The sequence below is a fragment of the Silurus meridionalis genome, chromosome 6 (genome assembly GCF_014805685.1).
Source record: "Silurus meridionalis isolate SWU-2019-XX chromosome 6, ASM1480568v1, whole genome shotgun sequence".
Classification (NCBI taxonomy): Eukaryota; Metazoa; Chordata; class Actinopteri; order Siluriformes; family Siluridae; genus Silurus; species Silurus meridionalis.
Genome location: NC_060889.1, coordinates 29,178,402 through 29,201,896, shown reverse-complemented (window position 1 = coordinate 29,201,896; position 23,495 = coordinate 29,178,402). Strand labels below are relative to the sequence as shown.

General features: G+C 37.6%; 3 protein-coding genes across 5 annotated transcripts in view; all 3 read left to right on the top strand.

Moving 5' to 3' along the window:
• Nucleotides 1-23,495, top strand: part of LOC124387347 (obscurin-like) — a 402,170-nt gene that overhangs the window by 209,862 nt on the left and 168,813 nt on the right. The gene's annotated exons all lie outside the window — the stretch shown is intronic.
• LOC124387348 (obscurin-like) overlaps nucleotides 1-23,495 on the top strand; it is a 174,999-nt gene that overhangs the window by 53,828 nt on the left and 97,676 nt on the right.
• Nucleotides 299-9,701, top strand: LOC124387359. Of its 3 annotated transcripts, none has more exons than XM_046851675.1 (4): nucleotides 299-362; nucleotides 4,547-4,621; nucleotides 7,295-7,366; nucleotides 7,717-9,701. In XM_046851675.1, exons 2-4 carry the CDS (start codon nucleotides 4,611-4,613, stop codon nucleotides 9,368-9,370), a joined length of 1,737 nt encoding a protein of 578 aa, XP_046707631.1. In that variant the 5' UTR covers nucleotides 299-362; nucleotides 4,547-4,610; the 3' UTR covers nucleotides 9,371-9,701. The 3 variants fall into 3 exon arrangements, with proteins under 3 accessions (XP_046707631.1, XP_046707634.1, XP_046707633.1); XM_046851678.1 differs by lacking the exon at nucleotides 7,295-7,366 and adding an exon at nucleotides 4,836-6,246 and having other exon boundaries at nucleotides 9,194-9,701; XM_046851677.1 differs by lacking the exon at nucleotides 4,547-4,621 and having other exon boundaries at nucleotides 320-362.

Here is a 23,495-nt window from a genome sequence, read left to right as displayed (position 1 = left end):
AAGAGAGATCCTTGTGGAACACCAAACTTCACCTCAGAGAGTGTGGAGAACTCACCATTTATATTAATACATCATTACTATTTACATCATTGCTTACCATTACAACAAATGCAAGCTGGTAGGGGCTGAGCTTCATTCTTAGACTGCAGAGAATCTAAAGTCCTAAGAAGAGAAAGTTACAGAAACTTTCATATGATGTTATACCCAGCTACAGCTTACTCTGTGATTTTCATTGGCTGGGTTTTAACCCTCCCTTATGACTTTGATCTGGTGATAGTGAAACACATCCTGTTAACACCGTTATAACATAGTCATTACAGCATCACAAGTTTATCTTCATTCGACTCGTTTCTGCAACTCAGGTATGTTTAAGTGAAACTAGAAAATAAATAAGCTAAAGTATTGCTTTAGTAGACAAAAAGTTTATTTGATTTTAGAAATTATTTAAGTGAAATGGATAAGATGCATAAGATTTAAATATTATTATTATCATTGTTGTTGTTGTTGTTGTATTGTTTGAGATAAGTTTTGGTGCCAGCCACTAATTAATTTTAGGGATTATTCGGTAAATATATTAAATAGTGTCATTATGAAACTAGTGCATTCTTTTCAAAATCATTCATTTCATTATTACTCTGCATTCTATGTTGATGTTAGAGAGCAGTATCAAAGTTGAAGCCAAAAGTGTGTAATTTTAATAATCTAACGCATAATTCAGCATAAATCAAGCTTGCCATATTAATAACAAAAGTTCTTTTATAAAATGAAGTGAGGCATCTCAGATTGCAGAAGGACCAATTACACCAAGTCCGTCTGCATGGCAGTACAATTCCTGCACCAATCAGGAAGTCTTGCAATTCTTAATATAAGATCATGCTGCTCCATGGTTCTCCATATTTTACTGTATATCTCTTCTTTGTTGTACCTGCAATGATGGCAATGTTGGCAAAAAACCTCACTTCAAGGAATTAGGAAACCGGGGTTAGGATAGTAATCCTAAAGTTTGCTTTCGAACATTCATTCAGTATCTCACTACATAGACATAGAACATAGACAAACCCTGTATTGCAAATATGCTCTCAAAGCAGTTAATGACAAGCCTGATACTTACAAAAAAAGGTTTTAGTAGCCATGAGTGCTCTTTGTATATCCTTTTCACTCACCCATAAGACAGAGTGTGCTAGAGAGGACGCTCACTTTGAGTTTGTAAAATCTCACAAACATTTTTGGGGATAACCAGCTTGCTGCTGCACAAATAAAAAAGAAAAAAGCTTGAACCAGGGTCTCTGTGTGCCACATGGTCAAGTTCACAAAGACATACACGAACAAATATATAATTTTGTTATAGTTTATTAAGAAGTCCAAAAGCACACAGTTGCACAGAACAAAAATCTACAAGGGCAAAAGGAGATAAAATAGAAAATCAACAAATCCTGTCCCTAAAAACTTTTAAAAACTGTCTAAATCAAAGGCAAAATACTCAAAGTCTTATCTCAAAATATATCTTGCTCTAGAAACTGTGTTGACTCTTCCTAGGCTGCTGAAATATTCACTTTAATAAAAAAGTGCGGTTTGCTCTTATTCATATACTGTATGCCTTCTTTATTGTCCCTAAGACCCAGGAATGAACTGTTTATGCATCTATATGAACAGCAAGGGTAAATAATGTGAGCATGCATTTTTGTCTTTCCTCCCTCTGAACAGACCTCAAAGTTGGAGGGCATGACTCTTTTGGGGCACCTGGTAAACAATGGCCATTCTCATTTAAACAGAACAGAACTTTTTCTTTTCTCTGTAATAGATAGAGGAGTATCATGTTGGAGGGTCAGGACAAAGAAACTATTAAGTATTTTGTCCAGGCCTCTCCTGCATCCAAAACAATACCTCAGGGTATCCAAGAAGTCTCTATTTCTTTTTCAGAGATTAAAGATAAGAACAGTCATAATGATCTCTTTCACACTACTGCCATTCCAATTCTTCATCAACAGCTCTGGTCTCCTCTGTGGGATGTGTGCACTTAATTACTTCAACAACTTAACCCAAAATTTTGGCCATATGGAATGAGACGGCTGGGATAAGCTGTCTCACTGGCAATATGCAAGATTCTTTACCCAAAGCAACATCTGTGAATGAGTTCTAGGGATTATGGTGTTCTCATTATTGTCCTCTTGATCTGTAAGTCCTCTTGATCTGTTTTACCGGAACTATAATAGACTGAAGCAATTTGGGATTGCTAACTGTTCTATCAACTGGTTGTGTTCACTCTCGATATTTTTCTTGATATCATGCTCAGAAATGGTCAGAAGTGTTTTCCAGACTGATGTTCTGTGTGTACATGCAACAGTGCAATCTGCTCTGTTAGCATCACTACAGCTGTTATTGCTGTTAGCTGCAGCTTCAAACAGCGTGTAGTGTTATGTTCAGTTTATCTGACAGAGAAGCACCGAAATGTACTATCCTGGAAAATGGTGTTTAATAGTCTGTTATTATTCTTAGTTTCTACCATTATTGGCAATGTGACTCTAATTTACTCCCATAGCACTGCATCCTTCACTACTCTGTGTATGTTGTAGAATGAAGCCATGCAAGATCTCAAACTGGCGTTGGTGGTTTTGTGAACCATATTATCTGCCAGTTTCCTGATAAATCCCAAAACCACCTCCATAAACATACATCAACATACAAACATACATACCATCTTTGAAATTAAGTGTAAATTGGTGGGGCAGGTGAGGGGTGTGTTTGCCACTTTGCATTTGAGGTTGGCACTGTTAAAGTCTAATGCCACAATGAGTGCAGTGTCTTATAGATACAGTCCTAAATATCATTAGATCTAAAAACATTCTATTTAGATTTTAAATTCTATTTAGATTTTACTTTCCATTTTACAGACATTTCACTATATTTCTTTGATTTGTTTGCTTACCTCTGTTTTAGAATATGTTGTTGTTGAAATTCCACTGGTTTTCTAGATTGCTGATTTTATATTATTATCAATTGAGTGTTTCATATATTCATTGTTGCCTAATTTGTAATGCTTTCAATCCAATATGCTACAACTTAAATTGGCATCATTCATGAGCAGGTGCTGTTTTTTTTATTCATCAATTGCCCCATACCATAGAGCGGTTTCTCAAAACAATATACCTAGGCATTATTTTCATTATGAAAATAATAAAAATACTTTTTTAGTTAAAGTGGAAAGCAGCATATCAGGTTTAATGTCCAAATTTCACTAACTAAGTTAATTAAAACCTTTATCCTATATTTAGGGGTCTGCACAACACTAACTGTAAAGTGTCAATAGACCACCCAAGAGCCTTTGTTATGTTGAACACCAAAGAGAATCTAATGTCATTGGAAAATTATTTGGGTTTTGGCATTTCCTCTGTTCAGGTGACAAACTCAATTTGTTAACAAAGTCATATCACAATTAATATACCATCTATTAGAGCATCACATGTTTATTTGTTTTTTATCTGACTTATTTTTTTGCAACTCGGAAATCACTTTTAACAGTAAAAATCACTTTTTAACTAATATTTTACTGTCGTGTAGAACTATTGGTAGAGGAATTCAATTTTATGAATCATTTTGATTCTTCTTATCATCTTCTTCTTTTTCTTGCTATTGTTGCCCCTACGACTTAAAGTACTTAATTCATTTTAAGTTGTTAAATAGTATATAAAATGTATTCACTATGAGATCTCAGTTGCTATATTTATTTTAAGATGTTTCTCTATTATACTTCATCGTGGGTTCATATCAGACAACAGTATCGAATATCATATGATAGTATGATCAAATGTATTAATCAAATGTATTAATTTAACTATTATTAAAATTAAATGCAATAATAAAAAATAAATTATATTTTTATTTTAATACCACCTCACCTCACCACCGCACCTTCTTGTGCAGTAATTTTATTCTTTATAATTGGTCTGGGAATGAGCTCAAACAGGGGCTTGGCTATGTGAAAGACAGGAACTCTAGCAGTTTTCCATTTTTAAGTAAAAATAATCCACAGAACCAAAATCTAGAGAAAAAATCCACAAAATAGGATGCAAAAAAGCAACACAACAGTGAAGCAAAAATCAATCAGAATCAGATAATAAATAAAACAGAAATAATGTAAGTTATTTATTCTTTCTGTGCGGCCCGGTATCAATTGACCCACGGACCGGTGCCGGTAAGCGGCCCGGGGGGTGGGGACCACTGCTGTAGGACACGAGTGGAAACAACGTGCTACTAATGAGAGACACAGCGATTCAATGGCGACATTTGGTGGTTTAAAAAGAAAACACAAGGAAAGAAAAACTTTTTTTTGTGTGTGTAATATTTTAATGATGAGTCAGATGTCAAGCAGGAACTGTCCCAAAAGCGGTGCTGAAGGACAACAGGTTGACACAATGCATTAAAACAAATTATATAAACAAAAGCTAATGTTAACTAACACTAAACACTGTAACTAACACTGTAACAATAAAGAATGTACAGATTCTTTGCAGTCTTACTTTAATAAAATTATAAATTTTATTAATAGGTTATTCAGCTCTGCAGGAAACATCTGAGACTTGTATATAATCTCCATCTAACTAACCAGGATTATGGCTACAGGGTACGTGAACAAACTTCTTATTTTATAAATGGTTAATTGTTTATTTTTTAATAAAGCAGCTTTCTGCTCTGTTTGATGGTAAATATTACATAATTTTCACAAAATCCTACCACTGTAGTCTCAGTACTATATTTGCAGCCTTATTGTAAACAATTAAAGAACATTGAAATCACAACATCAGAGCGACCTTTTATTTGTCGATTGATTTTAACAGATCTCAAGAGACATCACTGACTGTACGTGATTTAATCCAGAAGAGCAAATTAATCAGTGAAGGTCCTCCTGCACGATATCGTCTCCTCACTACCAGAAGTAATCTACAAAATGATGGCTCAGTGAGAAAATGGACATTCGGTCAGCAAGACAACACCATGCATAATAAAATTCTACTGATAGTAGGAGAAACTGGAACAGGCAAAACTACTCTGATCAATGCCATGGTGAATTATATACTCAGAGTGAAGTTTACAGATGAAGTGTGGTTTGAGATTACAGAAGAAGGAGGAGATAATAAAATGTCAGATCAGTCAAAATCTCAGACATCTAAAGTCACTATGTATGAGGTCTTTGTAGGAGATAATCCTCTTACTATCATTGACACTCCTGGTTATGGAGACACCAGAGGAAAAGAACATGATCAGCAGATTGCTGAGAATCTGTACACTCTGTTCCGCAGTGATTCTGGAGTGAAAGAAATTGATGCAGTGTGTCTGGTAGTGAAGGCATCTGATAATCGACTCTCTGACAGACAGCAATACATTTTCGATGCAGTTTTGTCGTCTTTTGGTAAAGATATAGAGAACAACATTGTCATTTTTATCACTCACTCATATGGATTGTCTCCAGAAAATGTAATAAATGCAGTGAAGAAAGCAGAGATTCCCTGTAGGACAGATGAAGAAAATGAACCTGAGCATTTCTTGTTGAACAACTGCCAAAGTGGGAAAAGGAGCCTGAAATATAAGAAAACTGTTCAGACAGCTTGGGAACAAGTAGAGGAGATTTTAGATGATTTTTTTTCCACACTGAAAGAACAGAACAGAAAAAGTTTAGAGCAAACTGAACGTGTTCTGTCTGAGTCCAAACAACTTAAAGCCTGTATTTCTAATCTACAAAACCGTATTGACTTTGCAGAATGCAAGAGTAAAGAACTGGTTCAGATTCAGAAAGCTCTTCAGGAAAACCGAGAAAAGATAAAGAGAAATGTAAACTTTACTTTTACAGTCACTGAACATTACAAAGTAAAAGTTCCCATTGAAAATGCTTCATGGTGGGACAGAAAGGCCACCACTTGTTCTGTCTGTGAGGAGAACTGTCATGAGTATGGCTGCTGGTTTGCTGGCACTATTTGGAGGTGTAAAGTCATGAAACATGGCCACTGTACATCATGTACTGGTAAATGTTGCTACAGTAAACATGTGAAAGAGAACAAGAAATATGTTACACGCAGCAAAGTGGTTACAAAGACATATGAAGATATTAAACAACAATATGAAAGCATCAAGAAACAGGAAGGGGAGAATCTAAGCATAGAGAACAGACTGAAAAATGAACTGACAAACAACAAAAAGGAAAAATCTAACCTGGTGGAAGAAGCTTACCGTTCCATCATGAAACTGTATGAGATTGCTTTAAAGCCAGATTCTGCTTTCATTGTTCAGTGTCTGGACTTCTTGATCCCTCGAGCTGAAGAAATTGGAAAACATGACTATGCTCGGAAACTCAGTGATCTGAGGGAAATTAAACCTGAATCACAGGAAAGAGTTAACACATGCTAAGTGTTAGTGGCAGAAAATGATTTCAGGAGTTTAAACATGGTCATTCAGCATGTAATGAAGAAACAATTATAAGCATGTCTGAATCAAAAGTCAGTTTTTTTTTTCAATTATTAAAATGCATTGTGTTTATTTGTGTGATGTTGTACAAAACAATCTTTTACTCTGTTTGGATAATCATTTAAAACTTTTAATAATGATGTGGGTTTTTTTACCTTACAAATAAGTTGATTATTGATACTGTTCATGAATAGAGAGTTATGCTTTTTTTTTTCTTAGATTGTTAATTCTAGTATTGATAGTGATCTCTGTGTAACTATCTGTTTATCTGTCTTTCATTAAATATCTATTTTCTGCAGTTTGCCCGTTTGTCTCTTTCTGACACAAACCTACATGTACTGTGTCAAATAACACTGAATCTTCAGCAGTTCATAGTACAGTTTAGTAATTAATTAATAATTAAATAATAATTAATTAAATAAATAAATAATAATAATAATAATAATAATAATAATAATAATAATAATAATAATAATAATAATAATCCAGCCATTAGGGTTACACAAGCCAGTGCACTCTTATTGTTGGTCCCAAGCCCAAGATTAAAATAAATTCAACTTTATTGTCATTGTGCACGGTACATGTACAGAGCCGATTATATGCACTTAGCATCTAACCAGAAGGAGATGTGGACTCCAAGGAACTTTTGACACTCACAGCATGACAATATGCAGGGAATTATATTAATAAAAAATCATCACACAAACTAGTGAAATTACTCCTGGAAAAAAAAAGTAAAAGCCATTTGGGATATTACCAAAAATATTATTTATTATACATATAAACATTTAAACATTTGGGTGTACACATCTTTATTTAACTAAAATCTTTTTAACAGGTCATTCAGCTGTACAAGAATTGTATCAAAGAGTTCTGTCATTCTGCCACAAACCAGCATTATGTCTACAGGGTAAGTAAAAAAAATTCTGTTTATTTATTAATCAAGAGAAAAATCTAAAGTAAAATCTAGAAATGATGTATAAAATCTACCACTAGCTGAACCAGATTATGGCTACAGGGTACATGAACCAAATTTTCTTTTTGCTCAAATAAATTCTTATTTTATAAAAGATCAACTGCTTCTTTTAGATAAAACAGCTTTCTGCTCTGTTAGATGTTGAATATTACAGCATTTTTACAAAATCCCACTTTTTCATTCTTAATTTATTTGCAGCCTATTCGATTTTTCTAACAATTAAAGAACAACGTAAGTAATCACAACATCAAAGCAACTTTTTATTTGTCCGTTGATTTTAACAGATCTCAAGAGACATCACTGACTGTAAAAGATTTAATCCAGAAGAGTAAATTAATCAGTGAAGGTCCTCCTGCACGATATCGTCTCCTCACTACCAGAAGTAATCTACAAAATGATGGCTCAGTGAGAAAATGGACTTTTGGACAGCGAGACAACACCATGAAAAACAGAATTCTACTGATGGTAGGAGAAACTGGAACAGGCAAAACTACTCTGATCAATGCCATGGTGAATTATATACTCGGGGTGAAGTTTACAGATGAAGTGTGGTTTGAGATTACAGAAGAGAGAGAAGATAATGACATGTCAGATCAGTCACAAACTCAGACATCTAAAATCACTATGTATGAGGTCTTTGTAGGAGATAATCCTCTTACTATCATTGACACTCCAGGTTATGGAGACACCAGAGGAAAAGGACATGATAAACAGATTGCTGGGAATCTGTACAAACTGTTCCACAGTGAAACTGGAGTGAAAGAAATTGATGCAGTGTGTCTGCTAGTAAGTGCCTCTGAAAACCGATTTACTGACAGACAGCAATACATCTTTGATACAGTTTTGTCCTCTTTTGGTAAAGACATAGAGAACAACATTGTCATTTTTATCACATGCTCAGATGGACTTCCACCAACAAATGTGATTAATGTAATAAAGAACGCTGGGATTCCCTGTAGGACAGATGAAGAAAATGAACCTGAGTGTTTTTTATTCAACAATCGACAAACTGAGAAAAGGAACCTGAAATATAACAGCTCTCTACAAACAGATTGGGAACAAACAGAGACGAGTTTAAATGAATTTTTTCCCTCACTGAGAGAACAGAACAGAAAAAGTTTAGAGCAGACTGAATGTGTTCTGTTTGAGTCCAAACAACTTGAAGGCTGTATTTCTAATTTACAAGTGCGTATTGAGTTTTTAGAGTGCAAAAGTAAAGAACTGGATCAGATTCAGAAAGCACTTGAGGAAAACCGAGAAAAGATAAACGAAAACTTTAATTTTACAGTCACCAAAATTTACAAACAAAAAGTTCCCATTGAAAATGCTTCATGGAGGGACGGAAAGGCCACCACTTGTTCTGTCTGTGAGGAGAACTGTCATGAGTATAACTGCTGGTTGGCCCCCAATGCTGGGTGGTGTAAAGTCATGAGAAATGACCACTGTACCGTATGTACAGGTAAATGTCACTACACTAAACATGTTCAAGAGAATAAGAAATATGTTACACGCAGTGAGGAGACCACAATGACATTTAATGATCTTAAAAGTAAATTAGAAAGCAAAGATACTTCAGAATCAGATATTAAGTTTGACTCAAAGACCTTTGATAATGTCAAAGAAGACATTGAAAGAAACAAGAAACAGGAAGAAGAGAATATATGCTTAGAGAAGAACCTGAAAGAAGAACTGGCCAGGAATGAAGAAGAAAAAGCCAAACTGGTGGAAGAAGCCTGTAAGGTCATCATGAAACTGTGTGAGATTGCTTTAAAGCCAGATTCTGCTTTCATTGTTCAGTGTCTGGACTTCTTGATCCCTCGAGCTGAAGAAACTGGAAAAGAAGATCTTGCTGAAAAACTAACAGAACTGAGAAAAATTAAACCTGAATCAGAGAAAAGAGTTCATGCTGTAATGGGGTATGCAGGGTCTTATTTCTGACAGATTCGACTATTATTGTTAAGTGTCAGGACTTTCTTCAAACTGAGGTTATTGGAAAAGATCTTGCTCAGTATCTAAGTGAGTTGAGGGAAATTCAACCAGAATCACAAGAGAGAGCTGATGCTGTAAATGAATCCCAGTTTTGGCAAACAGGAAAATTTCAGGGGTTTAAATATAAACATGTAACATATAATGAAATAAGATTTATAAAAATATGATCTGAAAAATATGATCCGAATCATTTTTTTGGAATAATTAAAATGCAATATGTTTATTAATTAATGCTTTTGTTCAAGATTTATAATTTAACTTTGTTTTTGTAAACAGAAAACCTTAAATCTGGTGTTTGCATTGTAAATCTATACAGTTCATGGATAGATGTTTATCTTATTTTACCTCGTTATAGTTACTAACTTTTATTATTCATTCTTTTATTGATTGTTATCTCTACTCCAAGTTTCTCATTAAATATCTGCTTACTGAATTTTGCCTGTGTTGCCTCTTTTGCCCTCTTTTTAGGGAATATTGCATCAAATCTAAAACAATTAACCTTAAATTTAATTTATTTAGAATTTTTGAAGATCACATAAAAATCCTAAAATGAAACTAAAATAAACAGTATGTGATACAAATAAATATCTACATTTCAATGAAGCAAACAACTTACTCAGCTTTGATTAACATTTATTGAACATGCTCCAAAATTACAGCAGTTACTATACTGCATTTAAACGATAGTTGACCCAAAAATGAAAATTCACACAGATCTGGTTAACCTTGACTTCCATTGTAGAAAAAATAATAATCATATGGAAGTAAATGGTAACCAGATCAGTTGGGTTATCAACATTCTTCAAAATATCTTACTTTGCGTTCAACAGAAGAAAAAAATATACAGGTTTGGAACAACATGAGTGTAAGCAAATGATGACAGTATTTTTTTTTTCTGTGACCTGTCCCTTTAAGTTATTTTTTACATTGGATGGTCAAAAGTATGTAGCCCAATTAGAATGGTTCAAACCCAGTATTTTATCGAGGCTATGGGCATCTGCTAATAATTTAACACTGCTTAAGAAAAACTCACTGTGAGATTCTTGATAAAGTGCAAAACTGATTAGGAGCTGTTTCTTTGGGGCTGTAGAGCCAAATGGGAAAAACAGTTGCAAGACAGTAAAACCAGCAATGGCATGTGGAGGGAAAAAAAAAAGAAAGAAACAAGATATTACATATGTGGGTATAATCTATACCACTGGTTTTTAATCCTGGTCCTGGAGACCCACTGCTCTGGACATTCTATATACAGTATCTCTGTGGAAAAAGACAGATCTTTGGATCTCAGGGGCTGGAGTATTAAGAACCTTTTCAAGTTGCCATGGATGATGTGTCTTTCTCAGGCTCTTAGTCCCATCCTGCAACAGACTATGTTGTAAGAATGGAAATGACTACAGCCCTGCTTTAACTTGGGCTCATGTTAAAACAGGACAAGCAACATCAGCATGAATTTACACTCTTTAGTAAAATGCAAAAGTTTAGTCAACACTGGTTAGTCTCTCCCCAAAACCATGTCATATCATCAACAACAGTCAAATACAGTAAATATGTTTGGTCTTGTACACAAACATGAACTTTCTTTTGAGGCTACTGCTTCACATCCCCATTAACACATTGTACATTGACCAAAATGGTGAATGGAATATGTGACATGATTTCTTTTGATCAATAAAAAAAACTACCAGTGTCCAAAAGAGCATTCAAAGTTTGTCCATTTACTGTCACTTCAATATATTGTGTTTTGCATGTATTGTTCACATCAGGGTCCTCCTCGCTAGGGACATTAAATTTAGAAGAAGAAAAAAGATTAGATTTTATCCTGTTTCCTTGTAAGCCTGTTGTTGGCTGCTAGAAGACTGGTAGCTTTGGCTCAGTTTGTAGCATAGGCTGTCTGCTGTACCCTATGTCGGTTAGTGTGTCTTGGTCTCTCGGGTGAGCTATACTTCTGGCATTGTAAGCACTTCATCTGTAAGCTCTTAACATCACTTGACCCATCCACCGGCTGAACAGCTTATAAATCAGGCATGACAGTATACCCCCAGATGTTGCAGCAGGAGAGACATGTCTGGTTTGAGGTGACGTGGACTCAGAATGAATAATTCTTATCTTCTCTGTAGACTCAGCAGTGCCCCGGGTCACATTCTCTTCATCCACTGCTTTGGCTAGGGATCGAAGCACAACCCCAAGCTTCCTGCCTCTCATCACAGTCTTGCAAGTAGCCATCCCACTTCTGAGACCAAATGTGAAACAACGTGTCTTGTATACCCATTGTTAATCAAAACATGGTTTCACCCACAGTTAAAAAAATCAAAAATCAAATGATCCCAAAAATGTATTGAAATACTTACAGAGAGGTTATAGTGTATGGGTGATCCTAAAGGAAGAGTTTAGTAAAAGTGTAGTGGAGGTGAAGACAGTTTCTGATAGGGTAATGAACAATTAGTGATTGGGGCAGACTTTAATGGGTGTGTAGGTGAAGGGAACAGAGGTGATGAGGAGGTGATGGGTAGGTATGGCTTTAAGGAGAGGAATGTAGAAGGGCAGATGGTGGTAGATTTTGCTAAAAGCATGGAAATGGCAGTGGTGAACACTTATTTTAAGAAGAAGGAGGAGCATAGGGTGACGTATAAGAGTGGAGGAAGGTGCACACAGGTGGACTATGTGCTATGTAGGAGATGCAACCTAAAAGAGATTAGAGACTGTAAGTTGTTGGCAGGGGACAGTGTAGCCAGACAGCATCAGATGGTGGGCTGTAGGATGGTTTTGGAGGTGAAGAAGAGGAGGATAGTCTGGAAATAAAAAGGAAGACAAAGAGATGTGGTGGTGAAATGAGTGCAGGAAAGCATCAGGGAGATAGAGGTTGGAGAAACAGAATTGGGATTGACAGAGAAATGGGAAAAGTAGGCAGGAGTACAAGGAGATGCGGGAACAGGTAAAGAGGGATGTGGCAAAAGCCAAGGAAAAGGCATACGATGAGCTGTATAAAAGTTGAACACTAAGGATGGAAAAAAGGATCTATATCGATTGGCCAGGCAGAGGGACCAAGCTGGGAAGGATGTGCTGCAAGTTAGAGCAATAAAGGATAAAGATAGAAATGTGTTGTCTAGTGAGGAGAGTGTGTTGAGAAGATGGAGGGAGTACTTTGTGCAGCTAAAAACAAGGAAAATGAGAGAGAGAGAGAGAGAGAGAGAGAGAGAGAGAGAGAGAGAGAGAGAGAGAGAAAGTTGAATAGTGGGGAGATGGTGAAACAGGAAGTATTTAGGATTAGTAAGGAGGACGTGAGAGCAGCGATTAAGAGGATGATGAGTGTAAAGTTGGTTGAACCAGATGAACTACCGTTAGAAGCATGGAGATGTTTAGGAGAGATCCAGTTGAGTTTTTAACAAGATTGTTTAACAGTATTTTGGAAGGTGAGAAGATGCCTGAGGAATAGAGAAGGCGTGTGCTGGTACCAATCTTTAAGAACAAGGGAGATGTGCAGAGCTGAAGTAACTACAGGGAAATAAAGTTGATCAGTCACACCATTAAGTTATGGGAAAGAGTAATGAAAGCCAGGCTGAGAGAAGAGGTGACCATCTGTGAGCAACAGTATGGTGGAAGAGCACCACAGACGCATTATTTGCTTTCAGGATGTTGATGAAGTAGTATAGAGAGAGTCAGAAGGAGTTGCATTGTGTGTTTGTGGATTTAGAGAAAGCGTATGACAGGGTGGAGTGAGGAGTTGTGGTATTGTAGGAGGAAGTCAGTTGTGTCATAGAAGTATGTGAGGGTGGTGCAGGACATGTATGAGGACAGTGTGACAACAGTGAAGTGTGCAGTAGAAACAACAGACTGATTCAAGGTGGAGGATGGACTGCATCAAGGATCGGCTCTGAACCCTTACCTGTTTGCAGTGGTGATGGACAGGTTGACAGACGAGGTCTCAGTGGATGATGATGTTTGCAGATGATATTCTGATTTGTGGTGAGAGTAGGGAGCAGGTGGAGAAGAGCCTGGAGAGGTGGAGGTATGTGCTGTAGAGAAGGGGAATGAAAGTAAGTAGGAGTAAGGCAGAGTACATGTGTGTGAATAAGAGAAAGAGCAGTGGAGTGGTGTGGTTGCAGAGAGATGAGGTGGAGAAGATGAAGGAGTCCAGGTATCTGGGGTCAACAGTGCAAAGTAATGAGAATGTGTTAGAGAAGTGAAGAAAAAGTGGAGGCAGGGTGGAGTGGGTGGAGAAGAGTGATCACAGGAGTGATTTGTGATAGTAGGGTATCTGAAAGAGTGAAAGGGAAAGTTTATAGAACTGTGGTGAGACCTGCGATGTTGTATGGTTTAGAGAAAGTGGCATTGAGTAAAAGACAGGAGGTGGCAGAGCTGTTTTCGTTGGGAGTGACGAGGATGGACAGGATTAGAAATGTGTTTATAAGAAGGACAGCGCATTTTGGAGACAAGATGAGGAGGTGTGATTGAGATGATTTGGACATGTGCAGAGGAGGGACTATGGAGAATGCTGAGTATGCAGCCACCAGGAAGGAAGAAATGAGGAAGACCAAGGAGGAGGTTTATGGATGTGGTGAGGAAACACATGCAGGTGGTTGGGTTGAAAGAGGCAGATGTAGAGGACAGGGGGTATGGAGACGAATGATCTGTTGTGGCGACCCCTAATGGGAGAAGCAGAAAGAAGAAGAAGAAGAAGAAGAAGAAGAAGAAGAAATAAGTGTTTACAAGTTCATTGATAAAGTTTGGTTTGAATGGCAGAAGATAATCCTCTCTGAAAATAATGAAGAATAAAGCAAAGAAAAAAAGTGAAACTGAAAATGACCTACCTAAATTAACATGTTAACAGTTCCTGACAACAATGTGCTACAGTACATACACAATTGAGGTATATTTGGAAAGAAGACACTTTGGGCTTTACTTTTCATCATCCAAAGTTGATATTGCTCGAAAAGATGTGATAGACACTGAAGTGCCCTGAATAAAAAAAAGATTTTTATTTCCTTTATTGCACTTTTTTATTTCATATATAAATGCATTTACTCAGTCCTGAAGTCATCAAGAAAAGCAATTACAAACATTTATCTGAGATTATGTCTGAATTATATATACTGTAATTTGTCAGGATTACTTATGCCTCTTTTCATTGAATCTATTTTTAAATATAACACCTGCAAAAAAATGGGCACTTCAGCATGCAGTGATGTTGCCCCCAACAAATTTCATTTTGTAAATGATCTAAAGAGGGTAAATTATAAAGCGAGAAAACCTTCTAAATACTTTTATGTCGATTTAAAGACCAGTTTAATTTCTGCCAACTATAATATGACCTTTAGTTTAGACTGGAGCACTCTGTCACTTTATAACACCACTGTCTACATAACTGTTTACACATATACTGTTAAATCTATTATTTAAATATTGTGATAAGATATGCACTAAATAATAATCAATTCCAACTTTTCATGCAGCACAGTGAACTTTAATAATATAGTCTATTTTGGGAATACAGCATGCCACTGCATTCTTCCGCTATTGCTGCGTGTGTGAAGACCGAGGATTATGTCCTTTTTATTTTCTGATGCTCATTTCTAAGTTTCTTTGACTAACCCATAACGCTGTTACCAAGAAAAATAAAAAAGCACGAGTTTTGGAAACCTGTCTGTGCTTTAGCTCTATCTTGAATCTACTCTCTTCTGGTAAGGTAGGATTCTAACCTTGTATATCTATTTAACTTAGTTGATTCTAGTGTTTGGCTCTGCTTATTAGTTTGGTCAGGTGATTAATCAAGGGTAGTTTCAGTCTCACCTAAGGTGTGAATTGTGGGCAGGGCTTACTCACTTATTTTGAAGGTGTAGTTAGCCCCCTTAAGCTAGTAACGCTTAGTGTTTATTTAGAATTTCTTATTTGTACTTTTTTTCTTTTTAAAACACATTAATCTCAAATTGGGAGATCAGTCATGTGCCTCAAACCCATCTCTGTAGTCATCTCTTACAGACACAGGCGTTATCCACAGAACAGATGTCACATTGCCAAAAACCTCATCTACCCTCCCCTGTTGTCTTAATCTCAAACAGTGGTGGTAGGTGGGCTCTGGAATTGCCAGTCTGCTGTAAGGACTGCTGACTTTATCATAGGCTTGGATTCCCACTACACTTTCAACTTTCTGGCACTTACTGAGACCTGGATATCCCCACAAAACACTGCTACACCAGCTGCTCTGTCTTCTGCCTATGCTTTCTCTCTCACTCACCAAGAGAAACTGGTAGAGGTGGTGGTACGGGTCTTCTTTTATCACAGAGATGGTGTTTCACACCTCTCCCTTTGTCTCATCTAACCATGTCTTCTTTTGAATTCCATGCAGTTTCAGTTACCTCTCCAATCAACCTTTTCATCATTGTTATCTACTGCCCTCCTGGTCCCCTTGGAGACTTTCGAGAAGAGATGGACACACTCCTCAGTACTTTCCCCTCTGACAGCACCCCTCTGACAGTTCTTCGTGACTTCAACCTCCCATCCGACAAACTTCAGTCATCTTGCCTCTTGCCTTTTCTGAATACCTTCTCCTTGACATTTAACAGCTGCCCTCCAACACACAAGGGAGGAAATGTCCTGGACCTGGTTTTCACCCGCCCTACTCCAGCTACAGACATGACTGCCACACCACTTCCAATCTCTGATCATCACTTGGTTTCCTTTTTAATCACTCTTCCTATTCAACCTAAAAATAATTTTCATGTCTCTCTTATCCGTCCTAAGCTTCACTCCATCTCTCCCTCCTCTGTAGTTTCCTGTACTCTTTCATCTCTTCCTGACCTTGACTCCTTTTCCTCTCTACCCTTGGACGTTGCTTACTGACTCCTTCCTCTCATCTCTTTCCTCAACCATGGACCTCCTTTGCCCCTTGACTACAAAACCCAAGAAGACTTCTTGTCCCACACCATGGCTGTCAGACGTTTTGCGCAGCAATCGAAGAGAACTCAGATCTGCAGAGAGGAAGTGGAAAAAATCACAACTGTATGTAGACCTCGCATCTTACCGCGCACTCCTGACCAAATTTTCTTTGGAGGTGACTTCTGCCAAAACCGCCTTCTACAAGGAAAATCTTGAGGCCTCTGCACAAAATCCTCGTAAGCTTCACAACATCTTCTCTTCACTACTCAACCCCCTGCTGCACCTGTTCCATCCTCCCTGACTGCTAATGATTTTGCTTCCTTCTATGATGAGAAGATTAAGAAAATCTGCCAGACCTTCACTTCCTCCCCAACAATGACTACACAACACAGCCGACAATCCATTAAGTCTCTTTCAAGCTGCTCAACCTTAACAGAAGATTAGATACTGCAAGTCATCCAAACTTGCAATCCCACCACCTGTCCTCTGGATCCAATCCCTTCAACTATGCTTCAGACCATCACACACGATCTCCTGCCCTTCATCTCCACAATCATCAATGGGTCATTAACATCTGGCTATGTACCAACTACCTTCAAGCAAGGGTCATTTCCATCTTGAAGAAACCTGCTCTGGATCCATCAGACATCAGACAACTACAGACCGGTATCACTTCTCTCCTTTCTTTCTAAATCTCTGGAATGCACTGTTTTTAAATAACTGTCTATCTCTCAAAGAACAACCTCCATGATCCTAACCAGTCTGGATTCAAAGCATTCACATTTCACAGAGACGGCCCTTTTGGCTGTTTCTGAGAAACTGCAAGCTGCTCGGTCAGCCAAGCTGTCATCTGTTCTTATCTTCCTGGACCTTTTAGCAGCATTTGACACAGTCAACCACAAGACACTTTTGTCAACCCGCATGAGCCTCGGTATCTGTGGAACAGCATGGGAATGGTTTGCTTCATACCTGGAAGGTCTTAAAATACCACTGAACATGGAGGGGATCCACATCTGCTCCGTGCAGACTCACCACTGGTGTCCCACAAGGCTCAGTACTTGGTCCCCTCCTTTTCTCCCTCAATACCCACTCCATTGGTAAAGTCATATCCTCACATGGGTTTTCTTATCACCGCTATGCAGATGACACTCAGCTAATCTTTTCTTTCCCTCCATCAGATACCACAGCTTCTGCTCGGATTTCAGCATGCTTGACAGACATATCTTCATGGATGAGTGCTGACCAACTAAAACTCAACCCCAGCAAAACAGAACTGCTGGTCATCCCAGGTGATTCATCTCCAGGTCAAGATCTCCAAATAACACTTCATGACTCTCTGCGCTCCCCTTTAGCCACTGCTCGTAACCCTGGGGTTAACTATGGACAATGTACTGTCCTTCTTTCCACATGTCGCTAATGTTGCTCATTCTTGTCGATTTCTTCTCTATAACTTCCGAAGGATTCGACCATTTCTGTCCACACAGGCTGCCCAGGTACTTGTTCAGTCTCTTGTCATTTCAAGACTTGACTACTGCAACTCTCTGCTGGCAGGTCTTCCACTGAACGCTATTTGTCCACTGCAAATGATCCAAAATGCAGCTGCACGACTTGTGTTCAATCTGCCCAAGTTCTCCCACACCACCCCACTGCTGCGCTCCCTTCACTGGCTTCCAGTAGCTGCACGTATCAGATTCAAAACATTTATGCTTGCTTACAAGGCCAAAAATGGACCAGCAACATCTTACCTCAGTGACCTCATCAAATCTCGCACTGCACCATGCTGTCTGAGATCCTCCAGCACTGCTCGACTGGTACCACCTTTTCTCAGAATGAGAGGTAAGTACACCTCAAGGCTCTTCTCTGTTCTGGCACCGAGGTGGTGAAATGAACATCCCCTAGATGTCCGTACAGCAGAGTCCCTGACTATATTTAAGCGACGACTGAAGACCTACCTCTTCCTGAAATACTTAAATTAGCACTTTCCAAGTTTGTAGAATTCTAGGGTTATATTTACATTAAGTTTGTAATCTTGCGTACCAGTGTAGATTTATTCATTACTAGAGACTCAAAGCACTTTTGTACATCGCTCTGGATAAAGGCGTCTGCTAAATGCCGCAAATGTAAATGTATATGATTTCTGTTGCAACTGGAGGTTTAGTAAGCTCTCCCTTCACCCTGACTCAACGCGTTACAACGGCTTGTATCTAAACAGTAGCCGACCAAGTAAGTAATTGTTCACTGTCTTCCTCCTTCCTTTCACAACTACAGTGGTACCTTGACCTACGAGTGGATTAATGTCCGAGTTTTTCGAGGTACGATCGGTCACTCTGTCGATTTTTATTATAATTTTTTTGCTTTGTTACGTGAGCAAAAAATATAGGTACGAGCTTGAGACGCCGCTGCTAGATGGCAAAGCGAAGCCAGAAAGCGAAGATTGTGATGAAAATTAAGATAAGCAAAGAAGAAAAAGTTAAAATTTTGAAGTTTAGGGATACGTAGTGTACAGGAGTTATAGTAAAAAACGAGTTTTCCCTCCGCCTCCGCTTATCGCCTCTACCCCCCTCTCCACACACACACACACACACACACACACACACACACACACACACACCACCGGTGTTTTCGTTAGCTCAAGTCGTCTCATCTCCAAGGAAATTACACTTATTATATCTTTACATACTCTTTCTATTATGTTTTTATACAAGATTTGTTATTTAGAAATGTATTTTCCAATTTAATTACATGAAACATAAAAACGGGGTGTAATTTTGAGGGTTGGAACGGATTAATGCCATTTTAAGTATTTTCAATATGGAAAACTGATTTGATGTGCGAGCAAATTAAGATACGAGTTTGTTTACCGAACGAATTAAACTTGTAGGTCAAGGTACCACTGTATTTCCCTGGGGAGATCTTTTGTCATCGTCGTGCGCCACTAGTGGAAGTTTTTCTCCCGATGCCGTGCAGCTCAGAACACAGGTGAGGTGCGTTTTTTCGTTTCCGTGCAGAAATTTCATTCAAAGTTCATTATGTCGCTCAGTTTTTTGACTTGGAGTTTGTGAAACTGGGAAAAACCCAGGAAAAATTCATAAATCAGCCGCTTCGTTGTTTAAGCCGCGGGTTCGAAACGTGGGAAAAAAGTAGCGGCTTATAGTCCGATAATCATTTTGAGACAAACCTACTGTACATGAATCAAATGTGACTGGGTATTTGGTAATTTATATTTCATAATATTAATATTATTATTATTATTAGTAGTAGTAGTAGTAGTAGTAGTAGTGGTAGTATTTTTTTATTTTACTGTCTATTAATCAAGTAATTAATATTGTTTTTAATAGTCTCGCAGCTCATGAGAAATTAATTGGCCATTTTTTAAGGTTCTTTATCTAAATAATAGACACATTCCATAACATGCATTTATAGTAAGAATAAAAGTGGTCTTGATACCACATGGACTCCTTGACCTAAAATATTCATTTTTATAAAAGTGCCCATATTTTTTTTTAGATAAAAAAAATTACAATTTACAATTCTAGTTCTAACTTCTGAATTACAAGGAAAAATAAAACTTTCCACAATGTGTAACATAAATATCTAGACAAATGTTGGCCAAGGTTTTAATGTTGAATTCTTATTTATAAGGTTTTCTATTTTGTATATTTTATGTACATATTAGTACATTTTCAGTAGTTCTATCTATAGTATTTTAATTCTGAATGAAAGACAGTTTACTTGGTAATAGAAAAGTGTATAGTTATATAGGCATTATGCCCTTCTACAGGGGAAATTAGATCAATGCCTGGAATCCAAGTGATACTGTAAAACAACTGCACATCCAGATATGACATTTACCAATATCAGTATATTAATCTGTTACATTCCACCAGCACAACCATGTGCCACTAGAGGGAGACAGAGAGTAATCAGAATGTTGAACAAGTTAAAGAGACCAGTGACCTCCGTTATTCTTAAATGGATTAGGTTGTGGCACAACAAGGACTCTTCCAAGATCTGATTGCCAAATTGAACAATCATGGGAAAAGGGCCTGAGTAAGACAGGTGACCAAGAACCTGATAGTCAATCTGACTGAGCACTTAAGATTTAGTGTGGAGAACTTTCACTGCAGCCCTCCATTGAGATTATGACAGTGACTAGACAGAAGCCTTTATTTGGTGCAAAACCCAAGAAAGCCCACTGAAGGACTCTCAGACTGTTTGCAATATTCTCTGATGAAATCAAGAGTGAACTGTGGGGCCTTAATGTGCTGTATGTTATCCCAAATATTATACTTTTTACTCAACTACATTTTGGAAAAGTGGTTGTTCCTTTTTATTTATGGGGATAAAAACTTAACCTCTCAAGTGCATAGCAAACCTCCACCAATGTGGAGACATGTTCTTAACCCTCAGGATCCCAATTCAGAGAAAAAGAGGAAACAAGTATGGAGGAAACTAGCAGAAGATAAGGGTGTGTATGCAGCTCTATCACTCATCTCTTTATGAGAAAAGTAAAGGGTAATGCATTTAATCAAATAGGCTAATAACTGTAAATCACTTTACCTGCTGTGCTTTTACACATACAGCAAAAATATTTCTTTTAGCTGCATAACATACTTAATAGTACATGTCTTACTCATCCAGTTACGGAAGCTGAAGCAGAGAGGAGCTTTTCAAAATTGGAACTAATCGGTGGGAAGACATTGGGTCATGATGTGGTTCACCCATGGGGCGTCATTAAAGCTAGAACTGCTATTGCTGGATGTCGGTATCTACTTATCACCAACATACAGTTCAGTGTCAGTTTAACATCAAGCAAAACATTTGGAGAGTAAAAAAAATGATTGAAGGCACTTCTGACTTTAACTTGCCACAGCACGTGTGGCCTTATTTGCATGATTTTTTTGTTTTGTTTTGGACTAATGATAATTTATTGGATATCAATCAGTGTTTAACTCATTAATATCATTCTATTAATAGATTGTTGCTAAGGGTAACATTAGAGTCACTATGCCTGCCATTGTTGGCATAGGGCCCACCACTTCATTGCAATGTAGAGGCTATCCAGTCCAATCCAGAACTGACTTTAACAGCATTAGTGGCTTACTTTTTAAGGATGATGGGTTATTTCTTAAAGTTTCTTCCCCACAGTATTCAGCCATTACAGCACCCCTGCGTCAACTATTACTAAAAGACAAACCCCGGGTGTGGACACAAGCATGCATAGAGGCTGTGCGCACTCTTACATTGCCACCAAAGCTGGCACATTCCATCACCTCCAATGAGATTTTGGTGACCTGCAACGCATCCGCAACAGCTATTGGAGCCTTTGATCCTCTGCCTTTAATCTGACAGAGCAGCAGTACTCAGTGGGGAAGTGGGAAGAACTAGCATGCATCTGGCCCTTCAAAAGATGGCACCTGTACCCTTATGGTCACCAATTTACAGTCCATAACGACTGGTTACGATGTTGGCAAAATCAGAAACAGGCCAAACCTCTGAGACTTTATTGTTAACACAACTATTTTTGCCAGTATTACGTATAGTCTGCTTTATTATTTATAGTTTCCTGTAACTTTACACATTAGAATTAAAACACTGATATATGCTTAAAAAAGACCAAAATAAACCAGTAACCCTTTACTTTTATTTCACCCCACACTGTACCACACTGGGATAGGGGAGTTTGGCTTTATTCAGCCTCTGCAGGAATTAAAAATGCTCCTGGATCTTCTTTGCAGGCCACATGGTGTTGAGACATCCAAGTACACCCTATTTCACCAATATCATTCTGACCCATTCTGAATCTCCAATATATGCAAAGACTATTAAAAATTCTTGGAAAAAAACATGGATGAAATGCAATGTGCAAGTATTTACACTTATTTACTAATTTGTGAGAATTACAAGACCTAGAAATTGATGGACCCAAAGGAAACTAGTAATAGTATTTTTGCTTGAAAATCTTTTTCAGAAAAACAGAAAGCATCAATGAAATCAAGAGTTTTGACAAGGCTCAAGTCATGCTTTAATATGTTTGTCTAGACTAGTTCCTTCTGTTCAGGTTGTTTCCTACTTCAAACAAATACAATTTAATTTTCACTTTCACTAAGGTACATATCAGTACACAGGATGTGGTTACAAATGAAACAGAAACGAGTCGCTTGCTGAAGACTTGCTTTTCACCATCTGTTGCACCTCTCATATTACAACTGCAACTGCATTATATTTTGCATGCTGTATTTTCTGCATATCCAAACAAATTGTACAATAATTGTAAAATGCTGTTATTTTTTGATAAAAATGAATAAAAACTGTTTTTACATGGAGCTTATTATCCTTTTTTGCCGCTGTTTGACTCGGCTATTTTTTTCTATATTAAGCTGTGGAATACTAAAACAAGCTAGAAGACCTTTGAATTTAGGGCCCTCTGGAAGAAAAGATTTTTGGACTTTTTTGGTACCTGTTGTTAAATACGTCACTCACTGAGCCACTGCTAAACTTTACAGAACTGTTAATCCCAACCTCACTGTAGAATTGATTTAAGCCATTCAAACTACCTGCAGATAAGTACATTAATGGGGGAAAGGTTGTCTTTCCATGAGAGTGAATATCATTATATACTAATGCAATACCACAGAAAAATCATAAATCAATTCTGTACAAAGGCTGAAAGAAGTGGAGATGTGGATAGAGTAATTAATGTACATTACTTTCAGCTAGTAAAAGATGCAAATTAACAAATAGTTTCTAGGAGTTACTACTACACTCCTCTATTGAATTCCTGTAACTTGCCACATATTTAAAACACTGATGTTCACCTATGAAGTCAAAAACTAACCAGCATCCCTCTACCTTATCCAACTCATATTTTTTTTGTTTACAATATTAAAGATATGATATATTAACTGATGCAGGACAATCAAACAAAGGAACAGATTTGTTGGTCCCGAAGAGCCACAGTGAGCTGAGCGATGCTCAGAATTGGGATAAGTTGCTTGAACCCATGTTATTTGTAGTTTAAGCGAGCCCACAAGCCTCCAATGGGTTTTTCAAGATGTCATTAGCGAATCTTTTGAGGAGAGACCCTCTAACAGCATAAAATAAATAAACTCCACACACTGAGTCACATAACAGGAGAATTTGCATAAGGCCCAAGAATGACAGACCCAGCTGTATATTACAATACAGGAAATACACCAGA

Coding starts and splice junctions, on each gene's coding strand:
- LOC124387359 (XM_046851675.1), top strand. Junction 7,367..7,716: donor ACCAGCATTATGTCTACAGG/GTAAGTAAAAAA, acceptor TGATTTTAACAG/ATCTCAAGAGACATCACTGA.